Below are 17,206 nucleotides of genomic sequence, written 5' to 3' on the forward strand. Positions count from 1 at the left end.
GGTGCACAGCATCATTGGAATTGCCAGTTTTCAGATGAGATGCCTACCTTCTCGGATGTACATAAAAGACCCCAAGACTATTTCAAAGAAGAGCAAGGAATTTCTCCCTGTTGTCCTGAGCAAAGGTTATCCCACAACCAAATCATCAAAGCAGAATCGGCTGGATTTTGTGAAGAAATAATGGTGATTCTATTAGTGCTCACTGTTAAATCAAATAGCAGCAGCTGCACATGCAGTTAGATGTGGGAATCAAGAAGTTAGCGTTGTAGTGTTCAATGATTTGATTGATAAAAGCAAAATACTGCGAATGCTGGAAATTGGAAATAAAAATAGAAAATTCTGGAAAAACTCAGCAGGTCTGGCAGCACCTGTGGAGAGAGAAACAAAGCTAATGCTTCCAGTCCGTATGACTCTTTGAGCCAGGAGGTTGTGGGTTCAAGTCCCAAGTACTGAGGGAGTACGGCATCATTGGAATTGCCAGCTTTCAGATGTGATGCCTGCCTTCTCAGATATACATAAAAGACCCCAAGACTATTTCAAAGAAGAGCAGGAAGTTCTTCCTGTTGAAGAAAAGTCATACGGACTTGAAGTGTTAACTCTGTTCCATTAATGATTTGATTGATCTGTGTTTGATTATGTTATTCTGGTAACTGATCTATGAAACTATACTTGATTGTTTAAGCCTGTGGGTGGAGCTAGAGAGCGTAAGAAAACAGAGAAGCTCCCAGAGAAAAGACGAGGCTCTGATGTTTGTGTGTAGAAAATCCTGTAAGTTCTGAGATATTTTGAACTAATGTAAATAAACCTGTTGTAAATGTGAAACTAGTGTCATCTCTGCATTGCTCTGAGCTAAACCCAATGAATACATAACAAAATTGGTGACAAGCATCCATTGAGAAAGCTTAACTTTACTCCAGAACCATTTCTTTCATCACCAGGAAATCCTCCCATGTTGTAGGAGTGATTTGGCATTAGTGTCATCTCTGCGTTGTTCTGAGATAAATCAGACATGTAAGATACACAGCAACCCAGTGAATGCATAACAAAAACAGAAAGCATTGGAAAACCTTAGCAGCTCTGTGGAGAGAGAAACAGAGTTAAAATTTCAAGTCCAATATCACTCTTCTTTGGAACTGGAATTAAATGTCCTCCTTGGGGCTGGGAGACCTCGTGGCAGGGTTCGCAATGGCAATTAGGGACTTAATTCTAGGTCAGCAGGGGTGCCACTAATTTTGGTGGGGGACTGCTGTCCTCATTAAATTCCACCCTATACTATTTCCCTACAAAAATCACAAATTAATTATCTTACTGATAACTCAGTCTTCTAATGCTTGGGATCAGTCTCAGGGCTCCTTTCTACCGCATTTTTAAGACTTGAAAGGTTTCCTGGTGGCCAAAAATGGACAAAGTATTCAATGTTAATGTGCAGTCTGACTGGGCCACAATACAATTTCAGATTAGCATCCTCTAACACACATTGTTTTAGTGACATAGGTTTGGAAATCAGTCTCTGTGGTATTATGAAAATGCTTCATTAAATTCCGTTGTTCACACATGCCCACATTGGTAATTAGTAATTGTAATGATCTTCAACATCTGGTTTACCTGTTTAGCTAGAGTCTTTTTCAGAGCCTGATTTTTCACCTGAGGTGCACACCAGATGTTAGCAGAAATGTGCCCCCTGCCTGCCTGTTGTTACCACTGTGAGGCCTGAGCCTCATTTACAGGCAACCAGCGAGTGACAGGGGAACCAAACTCCAAGGCATTTGAGGAAGACAGGAAATCAGCAGGCTCCCAAGCTCCTTTTTTTTTTTGCATTTACTATATTTTTTCCCATATTCCCAGTTTACTGCTTAGACTTTCAATTTTCTATGTGCATTATAATGTCACAACACAGTGCCATGTTCCTGATGGGACTGACACGGAATAATTCATAAATAAATGCATGGAGTGGATTGAAACAAATCTATTTCAAATTTAAAAATTGGTTTCTGTAATTATAGTTCATACCATTTTTGAAAATTGATTCTTATAATGTTTTCTTATCCACAGGGTATTTTCTGCACTGTTATTTTTTTTTATTATTTTATGGAATGAAATGAAAAATAATATAAAAACTTGCATATATTTCAACCTTCTTTATAATACATGAAAGTGCTGTAATGCGATCGGTTCTTAGAATGAAAGAATGTAGACACACATCAAAGCAGCATTAGGATTTATTGGCTGTAGAATTTATGTGCGATTTTATGCTGCATACCGCTGAAATTTCACTCCTTGCTCAGGACAATGCAAAAGGTTGAACTATGAAAGCTGCTTTTGAGAAATCTCTTGGAGTGAAAGCAGTTAACTTGTTCTGTCCCTTTTAGTGATACATAGGCCACCAGAAGCCTAAGTAACTTTTAATTTCAGTTGGCAATTTATAATTATGTGGGTTGACGAGACAATACTGTGTTCCTAATATGTAAAAACCATGTTTCGGGCATGAAGCTAGCTTGTCAGATCTAAGGTAGTGAAATGTCACCAATCAAATTGAGTTTCCTGAAAACAGTCTCTCATCTTTCTTTGCTGGAATATTGCCCCAGATACCAAACTGAAGCTTTTAATACTTATTGAATATCTCACTTTAGATGCCACTGCTCATTATTGTACATTAGCCCTGATCTTATTTGATTTTCTTTGTCGTAATGCCACACCTAGCTCAGTCTAGCAGTATGTAACGTTAATTGACAGCACATTTCACCGTTAACATTGACAGGTTATTGTATTGTCTGTACCATTTTTTGTCAGCTGTGTAGCTAACTCATAAGAAAAGCTTTCAGTATGATTAAACTATCCAAGCAAAGCTGCTGAGAAATCTGAGTAAGTAGTTTCCATTTGCCTGTTATGAAGCACACACTCTCTTCCTTTAATAGCACAGATATACATCCCTCAATGGCTTGGATTTTGCTCTGTGGGGAGAAAGAAAGGATGTTGCCCATCACCTCGGGTCCAATTGTCCGCAGAGTTTTAGCAGCCTTGTCAGTGGAGACTTCTGCCCTCCAGCATCTGTTTGAATTCAATGCCTTCTACAGGCGATCTGTGGTGTCTGTGAGTAGGGCAGGCAGCAGGGAAGCTGTTCTAGCCATACAGATTGAAGAAGCCTCATAGACAGCCAGGCAAAAGACAGGAAATATAAATTACGTTAAAATCATTGCGCAGGAAGCAAAATAAATATTGAACCATACACATGGGATCAAGGGAAAATTTAAAAGGGTAAAATACAAACCATACAAAATTATTTTAATTTTATCATTTAAAAATCTGCAACGTCAATTTTCTTGTGAGGAAATAAGAACTTGTAAAATTATTTTTTCTAGGGCCAGAGAGGTAATGCAGTAGTAATTATGGCTTACTGCACTATTAAAACTCAGTTACTCCTAATTGTACGAGGCTTACATTTTTCATTGGTCTTTCATGCAACAATAGTGGATAATTTGCTTAAATTCACACTTTAACCATGATTTATGTTGATTCCAGCAGCAAAGACTGCAATATTGTAGCTTGTGGAGGAGCAGGGTACCACTGATAGTAACTTCCAGATTTCTTTGTTGAACTGTGGATGTGCGAATGCCACAAGTTGTTTTTTGTATCAGTGATAACAATGAGTGCTGACAGCCTTGGCACCATTAGTACAGCAAAAAATTCAGAAAGTTTTTCACAAGATAAAGAGTTGGCACAATGGTTTTGGTGTAAACTGGCCACAATTCATATATGGTGCTTAAGATGACTTTTGTTTTCAAGAGAATATCAACAGCAGGTCTTCAAAAAATGAAAATATAATTAAATTAGTCTGATTTAATTCCCTGTTTCCTACTGTTCTGCTGACATCTGGTGAAATTTGTAAAATTTAAAGTTTAATGCTTGTTCCATTTATCAGTCGTAATCTTTTGGGAATTCATGATTTTTAGGCAAATAACACCAGTTTATAAAGAGATCTTCCAACCAGTTATTTTGCATTTGACTGAAACTATGCATCAAACAGACCATATAAATTAAAATCATTATGTCCACAGCAATGGTCCATTAAAATCCCTATTTTAACACTTGGAATATTAAACCTAATTATATTGTCTAAATTTTAAGTTTGTATGGCGATAGATTTAAAGATGTTATTCTTTGGACGTTGGTGAAGCTACATGAAAATTTCCCATTTCTCATTGCTCTGAGAAAGTGGGTGTAGACCTTCTCCTTGTTTTGCTGAAATCCTTAATGTGATGGTGCTCCCATTATGGTATTAGAGAATTATACAACATTAATGCAGGAATGAAGAAGAAACAACAAAACATGCCCAAATCTCAACAGTATATGTCTAGGAAGGGAACATGAAGGAGATGGTTTTTCCAACAATAAAGATTCTCCTGTGCTTCTAGGTGGTAGTGGTCACAAGGGAGGCTGTTAAAGTAACTTTGGTGAGTTGTCCCAGTACACCCTGTACATCGTGCACACTGTAGTTACAGTGGTAGTAGATAGGTGGATATTGAATCCAGCTACAGGGGCCTCAGTTAAATGCGCTTCTGTGGTCCAGATGAAATCGAGCTTCTTGAGCACTGTTGCTGTTGCATCTACCCAGGCAAGTGGTGAATATTCCATCACACTCCTCCCCATAAGCCTTGTAATTGGTGCATAGACCTTGAGCAATCAGAAGGTGAGCCACTCATCGGACTCTAGCAATTTCTCTGTGTCAAATACAACTCCAGTCATTGGAGAGTTTTCCTTTTGCACCACGGCCTCCAATTAACCTCACCTCAGTTTTTCCTAGTGCTCTCCGGTACTGTACACAGTTGAGTGTTGCATGATGTTAATGCTACTCTCAATTCTGCTGAGCTATCTAGATCTTGTGTTCATGTTTGGATCAAGGCTATGATGAGGTTTGGGCCCAGGTGGTTCTGTTGGAACTTGAACTGAGTATCAGTGATTTGGTGATGCTTGATGGTGTTAATGGTGACTTCTTCCATCACTTTCAAGATTAGGAGGAGACTGATAAAGCAGTAATTGTTTGGGTTGGATTTGTCACTTGTTTTATGGACATGCATGGATAATCTTCCAGGTTGTGAGAAAATGCAGTCTTATAACTGTATTGGAGCAGCTTGATCCAGCAAGTATCTTGCTCTGGTAAAGCCCTTCAACACTACAAATAGGTCTATAACCGTTGCTGCATCCAGTACACTTGATTGCTTCTTAATTTCATGTGGAATGAACTGAATTGAGGAGAATCTATGATAATGGGCATCTCAAGAGGAGGCCACATCGGGCCATCCACTCAACACTTTGGCTAAAGACACTTCAGCCTTGTCTTTTACATTTGTGTGCTGGTCTCCAACATAGTTGAGGTTGGGGATGTCTCTTCAGCCCCCAACTCTTGCTACTTGTCTGGTTATTTGCTACCATTTTCAACTGGATATAGCAGGGTGCCAGAGCTTTGTTCTGATCAATTGACCACTTAACTCTGTTCATAGCAAGTACAGTGGTCACCTCTACCTTGGACAGACATGTCTTCAACAGATTGATTGGTGAGGATGAAGACAATTAAGCTACTTCTGGTGGTTCTATGCAGCTGGTGGGATAGGACATGCTCAGGCATAATGATGGAGATCTCTGGGATGTTGGCTGATAGATTTGGTTCTAATAAAGTCATAATTAAATTACATATCCTAAAAGTCTTTGCTAACAGTAATTTAATTAGGTGAATAATTACAATGTTAAGATTCAATTTCAGTTTATTTAGAGAATAGTATTTGTTACAGATAATGAGAAAAATTGTAATGTTGATCTTACTTACTTTTGTTCAAAAAAGATGATATTAATTGTCAAAGAGTTCACCTTTTTCCCCTAGATGATCATTCTCGAGTGCGACTTCAACTGCTAGATGGAGATCCCCACTCAGATTATATAAATGCCAACTACATCGATGTAAGTCAAGTTCAATCATTTAATGTGCAGAGTAGTAACAATGTTTAAATCCAGATACTGTAAAGCAGAGCCTCACAATTCTTTACATTCTTTATGCAAAACCGTGCAATCTTGCTGGGTTTTTTTGTTGGAGGTTGGGTGGGTGCTGGTGGGGAAGAATTAAGGTTTCTAGCCTGTTAAATCAAATCTGCACCCCTTACTGCTGGGGTCCAGAACTTCTCAGTAAGTGAGGGCAAGCACTTTTTGCACTCTTGCCTCTCCTGTGACGGTTGCATGATACAAGCACACATTGTTTGACAGCATTATACAAGCTGGTAGAATTGGGAGCCCCAGTGGTTTCCCAATAGCAACAGAAAAGTGACAGAATTCCTTTCTAATGAATTAATCTTAAACTGGAACAGCCTGACACAGCAGATGTCCTAGGAGCACTGTCAATAGCATAGGTCCCTGCACCCCTAATGGCACTTCCCCATCTCCAGGGGTCCACACTTGGTCAGCCTAGCAGGGGGAATTTCTCTCCTACCACATTTCCATCAGCACAATATCCCACCAGGAATTTTGGGTCTCTAAATTCTTGGAAGTGTCAGATTATAATTTATGATAGCTGCAGCAGCTCTCAGCTCCTCATGTGAGCTGCTATTTACCATGATTCTGACCTTAATTCTAAATAGATGAACAGATTAGGACCAATGTAAGACTGCACTGCCAATTGGGAGCTTTGCCTACAGGTAGTGCATATCAGAAATTCTGTCTGTGGCTTTCCAGCCATCTTTTATGTGTCTTGCTGGTGGGTGAGGGTCCTTGCCAGCAGCATGGGCTTGTACCTCTGGCCCTGTCTACTAGAAATTAATGGAAAATTTGTATTTTACAGATCATTATTTTACAAGTACTATCTGTGAAGTTCCCCACAAACCGTTTGGACACTTACATTGTCTTTGAAGTGTCTGAAAGACAATATATTACTGAAGTACAAATAATTACATATTAGCATGAGTTTTATTTAGGTTTTGCCTGCATCTCTTTTTTCTATTGTTTTGATTAAGCAACCATCTACATTCCTTTGTATTTGACCAGTTACTGAATGTATAAATGTTAATTTGTGTTTGAAATTTGAAGTTGCTGCAATAAATGTTATGAATTTGACTCCCCAGTGCAAAGCTTCACTCAATGAGGATGTTCATTAGGCATCTGTGCAGTTTCTTTCATTCAGTTTTGCATACTTCACCAAATTCCTCAGATGAACTTCAAATTGGATAGTACTCTGTGTGGAGAATATGGAATTTATAAAATCTACCCTTGCATCTAAACTGGGTTCATTACCAAGATCTTTTTGTTTTCTCTTGCTGTTCATTTGGATTCCTCTTTGTTTTTCAGGGTTACCATAGGCCACGCCACTACATAGCTACTCAAGGTGAGGATACAGAAGACCAAATCCCTATGCAAGGCAGTATTTTGTATGTTAATCTTAATGTTCCATGCTTCACTTTATTTGTAAATATTCAAAAAAAATTGCCTCCCAAAAAAAAATTAGAAAAACATGATGGTCGTTTTAAGTGTTTCTGTTTTGGTGCAATAGATAACCCCATTAGAATCATAATGTTTGAGAGAAGCACAGTGTAACTTTATAGCCACACCTTCTTGGATCCAATAGCTACACGGTGGCATTTTGTGAAGCATTTTTGCACAGAACTGAACTTCGGTTGCTGAAGGTGCCTAATAGGATTTAAGTTATAACTGACGCTGAGACAGGCTTGCATTTCAGGACTAATGAAAGAAAACAACGTCATAATGTTCAACACTGACTACAAAGTTTGAAAATTTTCGAGCAATAAAACTGGAGAGTGTTACCTGGACTAAGATGAGCATGTGTTAGATGTACTAGCCTGCAAATGCATGTGCAAATGTAACTGCCAGAATGCAAAAGTGAGACCCCTGAACAACACAACCTTTCCATGTGTCAGCTGTGGCTCAGTTCATAGCACCCTCGCCTTTGAATCAGAGGGTTGTGGGTTCATGTCCCACTCCCGGAAACCAAGAACTGTGATTGTACTCGAAAGAGTTGCAATCTGTGACTGTTGATAACTCAAAAGAGTTTAAACGTAGCCACAACCTTTCCATGTGGGAATATGTATTGTTCACACTTGCCGCCTATATTTCTAAGTGAATGTAGTTTTTTTTTTAAACTCGGGAGCTTCTACTGTCATTACTATTGGCTGATATATTTTTTAAGGTGAAATGTCATTCCCATAGTCCCTTATTTATTTTTATTGATATTTAAGAATAGCTGGAAACCAGACACCCAGAGCCTATTGGGCAATATTATGAACAAATATATTACTGCTGCTAAAATCCTTCTTTGCTAGGGAGCGAAGCTACCTACGAAAATCTTTTCACCCTACCACTTCCTTTCTGGGAGTCAACTTTAATTTGTTTCCCCAGGCATGAACAGGGTGGTAACTGCCTTATAATGGGGTCAGTGACCATACCTCCTTGTTAACCCCAACAATGGAGTAAGGACTATTCTGAAAGGGGTCTGCCTCTGGCCAGCGAAGGTACCTGCCTGTTTTACGTGATAGGCCTACTTCAATTCCTAGGACCTTCTTTGTCATTTTAGGCTAGATATGGTCAGAGCATGTCCTATGTGTGCTCCAATTACCAATAGGTGATCCGGGAAACATGATTGCAAGATTATTTTTGTAGTACCCAAAGCATCAGAAGTGTTCCCCTGAGCCCCATTAAAAAGTAATCTGGGCTGCTGCTGCCACAGGACCTCATTTTCTGCTATCTCCCCTCCCCTTCTGCCCTCGCCCCCTTCCCACTCTTATGTTGGTGGTAGCTGAGGCAGCTGATGAGGCTGATGCTTCGAAATTGCGCCTGTCCCTTCACTATGGGTACAGCTGAATGGTCAAAGAGCTCCATGGGTTGGCCACATTAAATTCAGAATCGACCCTAAGCTTTAAAAACCTCCTCAAAACTATTTTTTCAACCGTGCATTTAGCCAACTCTCCTCCTGCTACCATTTGAGCCATTGTGAAATGCTTGAAGTTGTTTCATTACAATTAGAGATGTTATAAAGATTATTTGATTTCTTCATTTGCTGAACGATATTGGTCCTTTTTGAAGATTTGGCAGAATTTAGAGTTAACCAAGAAAGTCAGGAGTTGTCTCATAATATTTTTGGGAAAAAGACCATGTGGCATTTAAAATCTTCATCAGAAGATTGATATATTTTAAACTGGAAGTAGCTTCTGACAAAACACCATCAATCTTCCCCAGTACCTAAATAGATTTCTGCAATTTAGATTGCATGATGGACCAGCCTTTCTCTATCCCTACAGAAAATGTATGTTAAAAATGAATGCTCCTCAACAGCTAAATGATTTATAATCTGTAATACCTCTACAATTTTCTAAAGTATCATAATTGAATTCACTGTCTCCTTTACACCTTCACTAAAGGGAAGGGCAGTCAAGACATGAAATGATAGTTGGCTTCTGCCAGTCTTGTTCACTATTGTACTTATCTTGTTTTTCCACTCCACCACAAATGTGGAATATTCAGACCTGTCCAAAATTAGTTCTGTCCTTGCTGTGAAGCTATTCAAGTCACAGCCTAATTTTGTGATAATTTTATTGGCGGATCTATCCATCCATCCATCCATTTGCACACCCCTTCTCCTGGTGAGGGTTATGGTAGCAGTAAGCTGAGCAGGGCCAACCAGACTTCCCTTTCCTCAGCCACAGATTCCAGCTCCAGGCGTTCCCAAGCCAGTCAAGAGATGTAACCCCTCCAGCGTATCCTGGGTTGACCTCGAGGTCTCCACCCAGTGGGCCGTACCCGGTACAGTTCCAGCGGGAGCATACCAGGGGGCATCCTTATCAAATGCCTGAACCACCTCAACTGGCCCCTCTCAATCCAGAGGAGCAGTGACTCTACTCTGAGACTCTCTCGGATTGCTGAACTGCTCACCCTGTCCCGGAGAGTACGCCCAGCAACCCTGCAGAGAAACCTCATTTCCATCACCTGTACCCGCAATCTTATCCTTTCAGTCATTACCCACAGTTCATGACCATAGGTTGAGGAACATAAACTTGCGTTTATATGTACCTTTAGAATCCTCTGTCCTTGTTAGAACAAGTACTCTGTTCAGTGACATACTGAAGGATCTTTAGTTGTAGGTTTAGCCTAGGAGACAAGAAAGAAAAATGGAAATTTCACTTAACTTCCTTTGGAGGAGATATGTTAACTAGTCAAATTACCCAGAATTTCCTAAATCACGTCCTAACTGTACTTGAATACAATGGCTAGAATTCAGTGTCAGTAAGTATGAGGTGAAGCATTTAGGTGGAATGGAAAAACAACGGTAACTCAACTCTTGTTGGCTGAAGTTGGGCTTGTGTACAGCACCCTCCCAGAAACAGGTCTAATCAATTGGATCAGAGCACTGTTTGAGCATCTAGGTGTGGGGTTGTGAGGCAGCAGAAGCATTTGGAGATACATGCTCTCACAGCATTAAGGGCAGTACCCATGTTGATAAGGTTATAAAGTAAAAATTTAATAGGATTTTATGTTTTATGTCAAATGGTACAGAACATAGGCGCAAGATAAGGATGAGCCTTTATAACACTTTAATAAGATCTATGTTAAAGTCCTGTGTACAATATTGGGCTCCATTATGTAGGAAGGATATTAAAGCTTTAGTGTGGGTACAACACAGATTCACTGGGATGCTATTTGGTACAAAGAAATACAAGTAGGAAGAAAGGCTTGAAAAAAATTTTTTTTCTGAAGTAATCAGATTAGGAAGTAATATGAAAGAAGTATAGACAGAAGCAGAATGTTTCTAGTCATAGAGGTTTAGATCAAAGATGAAATGAAAGTGGTTTAGAATGGAGGCAGGAGAAACATCTTCACACAGAGGGTTGTAAAGCTGTGGAATTTTTTTTGCAGGGGTTAGTAGTTGAGGCAAAATCAATGTCAACATTCAAGTTTGGATAGAATAGGCTGATGAAGGAAAAGGGGTTGAAAGGAGTTGGGAATGGGACTGACAAATGTGATTAGCACTATTTGGTCCCATAGAGGGTAAATGCTGATAATGGGCTGTTGGAGTCAAATTAAAAGCTTTGCTGTTGTAACTTATTGTAACTTGTTTATTTTTTCTGTGGTCTCCCATTGGGAAAGTAGAGCAGGGGCTCTAGCTATATTATTGAAAGTATGATCCTCGTCAAAGATAATACTTAAGTCTGGATTTTCACTCCCAGGTCAGATGCACAGAGTCAGGACATTTTTAAAGCCCAGCAGAGCTAAATCCCTTAACAGCTTTGACAGCTTTGACAGTTCTAATGAGTCAATACACTTTTTACACAGATCATGTCTACTTTTAACAATCCCAAAGGACACCTGACCTCTCCCAAAGAGTAGCTTAACTCCCCCAAAGAGCACGTGACCTGTCCAAAACGTGTACAGGGACCATATCCAAAGGGATACCTTATGTTATAATTTGCTGCTCATTCACTGAGTGAAGGAGGAATCTGGAGCAGTCTTTCCTTAACATAGGTTTATTCACATAAACCAGAGGACACAGGCACAGACTCCCTTTTTCTCCTCCCACACAGGTGGGAACCAGTTCTTATATATACACCAAAGAATAATGCCCTAACCTTTCTCCAGTTAGTAACAGCTGCTCTCAAACTAGAATATGCACTTCATTGCAACAGGATTGTAACATTAACATCTTACCTCTCCAAAAGGGTACCCTGACTATCCAAGTGAATTCACAAAGTTCAGACCCGCTCCTACCAAGGCTAATTTGCACACTTCAGGTTTCAGACATCTACCTCACCAAAATCACATGAATAGAGGCAGCTGCTGACTTATATGGGCAGCTGCCTCTGTGAACCATGGTTGAATCACCCAATTGTATCTAATGCATTGTATTACAATTGTATCTAATCTACTCTGTTCAGCCTCCTTATGATTTTGAACATCTCTATCAAATCTCCTCTTAGCCTTCTTCTTTCCAAGGAGAACAGTCCCAACCTCTCCAATCTATCTTCGTAACTGAAGTTTCTCATCCCCTGGAACCATTCTTGTAAATGATAAAGAAGGGAATGCAAATTCCCTTCACACCTTACATACTAAACCAGCATCCATGTTTACTCATTAGCATTTCAAGCACATTTCTACACCTAGCTTCTTTTGATAGTTCCAAACTTGCAGTCTACCTGACACCAAATGTAAGTAAATCACACAGACAGATCCAACTATACTCACACCCATAAACCTACTTTACAATAAACCAGAAAAATATTATAAAAATTACTATACTTTCATAATACTCTATTAATAGTACCAAAACTAAAGGACTTTATCAACCTGCACCTGGCTTCTCCCACATAAATATTGACCAATGGAAGAAGGTAGACTATTTTGCTCTTTATCTAGTGGCCTATTTCTCACTGCATTTTATCCAGTGCTCCATCGTTCACAGTAATTTATCCAGTACTTTGCCTCTTACTGCACTTTATCTGGTGCTCCATCTCTCACTGTAATTTATCCAGTACTTTGTCTCGCTCTGCAATTTATCCAGTGCTCCATCTTGCACTACAATTTATCCAGTGTCCTGTCTCTCACTGTAATTTATCTGTTGCTTCATCTCTCACTGCACTTTATCCAGTGCTCCACCTCTCAATGTAGTATATTTTCCCTTATTTTTATTCAATGTATTAGTAGTTATCTTATATTTATGGAACCTAGGTTTGGACTCTCCCACAAACAGAAGCATTCTCTCCACATTTACTCTGATGGGCCCATTCATAATTTTAAAGACTTTTATCAGATCACAGTTCTTCTTTTTCTTCTATTTTCAAAAGGAAAAAACCATGATCAGCTCAATTTTTCCTGAAAGCTGTAATTTCTCAGTTCTCGTTCCCTCCTTGTAAATGATTTTTACACATTATAAAGTTCTTCTATGTCCCTTTTATAGTATGGAGGCCAGAACTGTACACAGTGCTCCAAATGTGTCCTGCCCAGGGTTCCATATATGTTTAACTTCACAACTTTTAAAACCTATAACTCTGGAAATAAATTCTAGTGCTTTCTTAGCATTTGTACTTGTTTTGCCAACCTACAATGCTGCTTTTAATGACTAGTTTACCTGTATCCCTGGATTCCTTTGCTCTTCGACCCCATTTAATTTCTTATTTTCTAAGGTGCCAGAGATGTTTCTATTTTTCCTAGTGCATAGTGCATCGCCTCATTGTTTTTTAAAAAAAATTAAATTCATTTGCCACTGAACCACCCAGGCTGCAGGTTTTCTAATGTCTTTGCACAGTGACCCATCTCTCACATCCGCTTTATCCAGTGCCCCCTCTCCAGTGAAGTGTTGTCTGCTACACAAATGTAATGCCAATCTCACTGTATCCAATCCTTGTTCTTTGCTTTATCCAAAGCCCTGCTTCCTGCTCAACTTTATCCAACATTGGTCTTCAACACCACCCTCTCCAATGCCCTCTCTCTCTGCACAATATCCAATGCCTTAATTACCACTGCACTTCATTTAATGGCTGTCTCTTGCTGCATTTTATCCTGCTGCTCGTCTCCTGTTGAACTGTATCCAATGTTATTTTCTTTACTTGAAAGTGGAGGAATCACCTTATATAGTAGTTATTTCTTAAGAAAATGTTCAAGGCAACACAATGAGATTCGCAACGCAGTTCCTTCCATTGGCCACTTCAGAAGATTGTGATATTTCCAACATGTTTTTTCTGAGATTACCACTTCAGTGTTTAATTAAGGACAATGTTGTGCTCTTGGCTGATGCCACAGCAACTTGGAACTGGTTTGCCAGGACATCAGTCTGGGCTAGATTCAAACTTATTACCATAGATGAAAGAATAATATGCTAATTCATTGTACCACTGAGTTCCCAACGTAATGCATTTTCTCTTTTTCCCAGTGTTTCATAGCCTCTCAAGGCACACACTCGCTGAAAGAACAGTATTGATCAAGAATTTCTCTGTATCTTCCAACAATGATAGGGCAGTAGTTATCTATAATGACAGCAATGAATTGGCTTAGGAAGAGATAATATGGCTATAATAATAGAGCATCCAGCTATGCCATTATTTTGCAAATCACTTATATTGTACTCAAAAGAAAATCCTTAAATCTCACATCACATGAAGATCGTCTGGAATTTAGGGGAATATTGTGTGATTCAAAGAAACAAAACATTACTGCAGGTGTTGCTCTGATGCAGCAAGATACCTTCATATGCTGCAATATAGTCCTAAAGTTCACAGGAAATTGTTATTGATGTACAGTGCCATTTTCTGCATCATTGAGATACATGGGCACTGAGCAAGCAGTTATTTTACATACTCTTAGCCTAATCCTATCATTATGATTCTGCATCGAAATCAGTATTCTGAAGTATGATTCTGAACCAGCACATTGTTAACAGAATTAAAGATAATCAGTATTAATGGATATTTTAAAATTACGATTGCATAGCTGATAGGATTAAGAATATATAATATATATATTAGATATAAATATACATATATATATAAAAGGTAATTTGGAGCTGCTGTGGCAGTCAATGTAGCTTTTTCATGAATCATTTCAATCCAGGCACTTTTCAACATCCAGTCACTCAATGCAATGACACTTTGAACTTGTGTGACATATTTTGATTTATTACTATATATGTGCATGTGTGATAATATTGTCCATAAACTACACACCGTCTTCAAACAGAGTAACTAGGAATGACATTGAGTATCAAAGTACACTTGTCACTGTAATATCCTAACACAATTTACTTTTGCATACAAAAATAAAGCTAAAAAACTAAGAAAAACATTTTAATCAAAATGGAAAAAAACAGTAATATAATCATATTTCATTTGCAGGAGGGACCATTCTTAACTTTGTGATCTTTTTCTTGAGTGAAAGCAAATGCAACTTACATCACTGTATCACTCTAAGATTGCATACAGGCTTTATAATGATGCTTTTGTAATAAATTAATTTCATTTAAAATAAGCTGAGCTTTTGATAAAACAAAACTACTTCAGCTCGGCTTACCTTAACTGTGAGAGTAGCTGTCATTTGAGAATTATGCAACATCCCTTTTACTAAAATAAAACAATTCATGGCACTTTTGGACCAAAACACAAAATTCAACTGGCTGAAAATATGTCCATGAGTAATTTTCTGATCTTGCACCACCAGCACACACACCTGCCCCTGCCCCTCACCCCCAGCCAAACCCTGACAGAAGAGCCTTGCTTGCGAAAAATGTATATTGGAGATTCCGTGTTCACAATTTATAATAACCTAAGAACATAAGAAATAAGAGCAGGTGTAGACAATTGGACCCCTCAATCCTGCTCCACCATTCAATAAGATCATGGTTGTTCCAATTGTGGGCTTAACAGAATCACACAGAATCACAGTGCAGAAGAGGCCCTTCAGCCCATCAAGTCTGCATCGACACGTGAGAAACACCTGACCTACCTACCTAATCCCATTTACCAGCACTTGGCCCATAGCCTTGAAGGTTATGATGTACCAAGTGCTCATCCAGGTACTTTTTAAAGGATGTGAGGCAACCCGCCTCCACCACCCTCCCAGGCAGCACATTCCAGACCGTCACCACCCTCTGGGTAAAAAAGTTTTTCCTCACAACCCCCCTAAACCTCCTGCCCCTCACCTTGAACTTATGCCCCCTTGTGACTGACCCTTCAACTAAGGGTAATAGCTGCTCCCTATCCACCCTGTCCATGCCCCTCATAATCTTGTAGACCTCGATCAGGTCACCCCTCAGTCTTCTCTGCTCCAACGAAAACAACCCAAGTCTATCCAACCTCTCTTCATAACTTAAATGTTTCATCCCAGGCAACATCCTGGTGAATCTCCTCTGCACCCCCTCCAGTGCAATCACATCCTTCCTATAATGTGGCAACCAGAACTGCACACAGTATTCCAGCTGTGGCCTCACCAAGGTTCTATACAATTCCAACATGACCTCCCTACTTTTGTAATCTATGCTTCGATTGATAAAGGCAAGTGTCCCATATGCCTTTTTCACCACCCCACTAACATGCCCCTCTGCCTTCAGAGATCTATGGACACACACGCCAAGGTCCCTTTGTTCCTCAAAACTTCCTAGTGCCATGCCATTCAATGAATACGTCCTTGTCAAATTACTCCTTCCAAAGTGTATCACCTCACACTTTTCAGGGTTAAATTCCATCTGCCACTTATCTGCCCATTTGACCATCCCGTCTATATCTTCCTGTAGCCCAAGACACTCAACTTCACTGTTAAGCACCCGGCCAATCTTTGTGTCATCCGCAAACTTACTAATCCTACGCCCCATACAGTCATCTATGTCGTTTATATAAATGACAAATAATAGGGGACCGAGCACAGATCCCTGTGGTACGCCACTGGACACTGGTTTCCAGTCACTAAAGCAGCCTTCTGTCATCACCCTCTGCCTCCTACAACTAGCCAATTTTGAATCCACCTTATCAAATTACCCTGTATCCCATGTGCATTTGTCTTCTTTATAAGTCTCCCATGTGGGACCTTGTCAAAGGCTTTGCTGAAATCCATATAAACTACATCAACTGCACTACCCTCATCTACACACCTGGTCACCTCCTCAAAAAATTCAATCAATTTTGTTAGGCTCCACTTACCTAACCCCCTCCCCATAACCTTTGACTCCCATAGATCAAAAATCTGTCTAATATGGTCAGTGATGTATCCTCCACTCCTCTCTGGGGTAGTGAATTCCAAAGTTTAACAACCCTCTCAGGGAAGACATTTCTGTCTTAAATGGGAGACCCCTTATTTTGAATCTTTACCCCCTCATTCTAGATTTCCCCACAAGGGGAGACAACCTCTCGGCATTTGTCAAGCCTCCTCGGAATCTTATATGTTTCAATAAGATCACATCTCCTTTGTCTAAACTCCAATGAGTATAGGCCCAACCCTTCATCCCGGGAATCAGCCAAGCGTACCTCCTCTGAACTGCTTCCAATGCAAGTATATCCCTCTTTAAATAAGGAGCCCAAAAAGCTACGCAGTACTCTAGGTGCAGTCTCACCAACAGTTGTAACAAAACTTCCCTACTTCTATGCTCCATCCCCTTTGCAATAAAGGACAACATTCCATTTGCCTTCCTAATTACTTTCTGTACCTGCATGCTAACTTTTTGTGATTCATGTATAAGGACACC

The 17,206-nt window shown here is 39.6% G+C and overlaps 1 protein-coding gene across 6 annotated transcripts in view; it reads left to right on the forward strand.

Moving 5' to 3' along the window:
- Nucleotides 1-17,206, forward strand: part of ptprt (protein tyrosine phosphatase receptor type T) — a 1,450,199-nt gene that overhangs the window by 1,334,747 nt on the left and 98,246 nt on the right. For all 6 annotated transcript variants that reach the window (XM_078555116.1, XM_078555118.1, XM_078555117.1 and 3 more), the window contains 2 exons: nucleotides 5,876-5,952; nucleotides 7,327-7,363. In XM_078555116.1, the coding sequence (XP_078411242.1) occupies nucleotides 5,876-5,952; nucleotides 7,327-7,363 (114 nt within the window). The remainder of the gene's footprint in view (nucleotides 1-5,875; nucleotides 5,953-7,326; nucleotides 7,364-17,206) is intronic.

This window comes from Cetorhinus maximus, chromosome 13, assembly GCF_964194155.1.
Source record: "Cetorhinus maximus chromosome 13, sCetMax3.hap1.1, whole genome shotgun sequence".
NCBI classification, from domain to species: domain Eukaryota; kingdom Metazoa; phylum Chordata; class Chondrichthyes; order Lamniformes; family Cetorhinidae; genus Cetorhinus; species Cetorhinus maximus.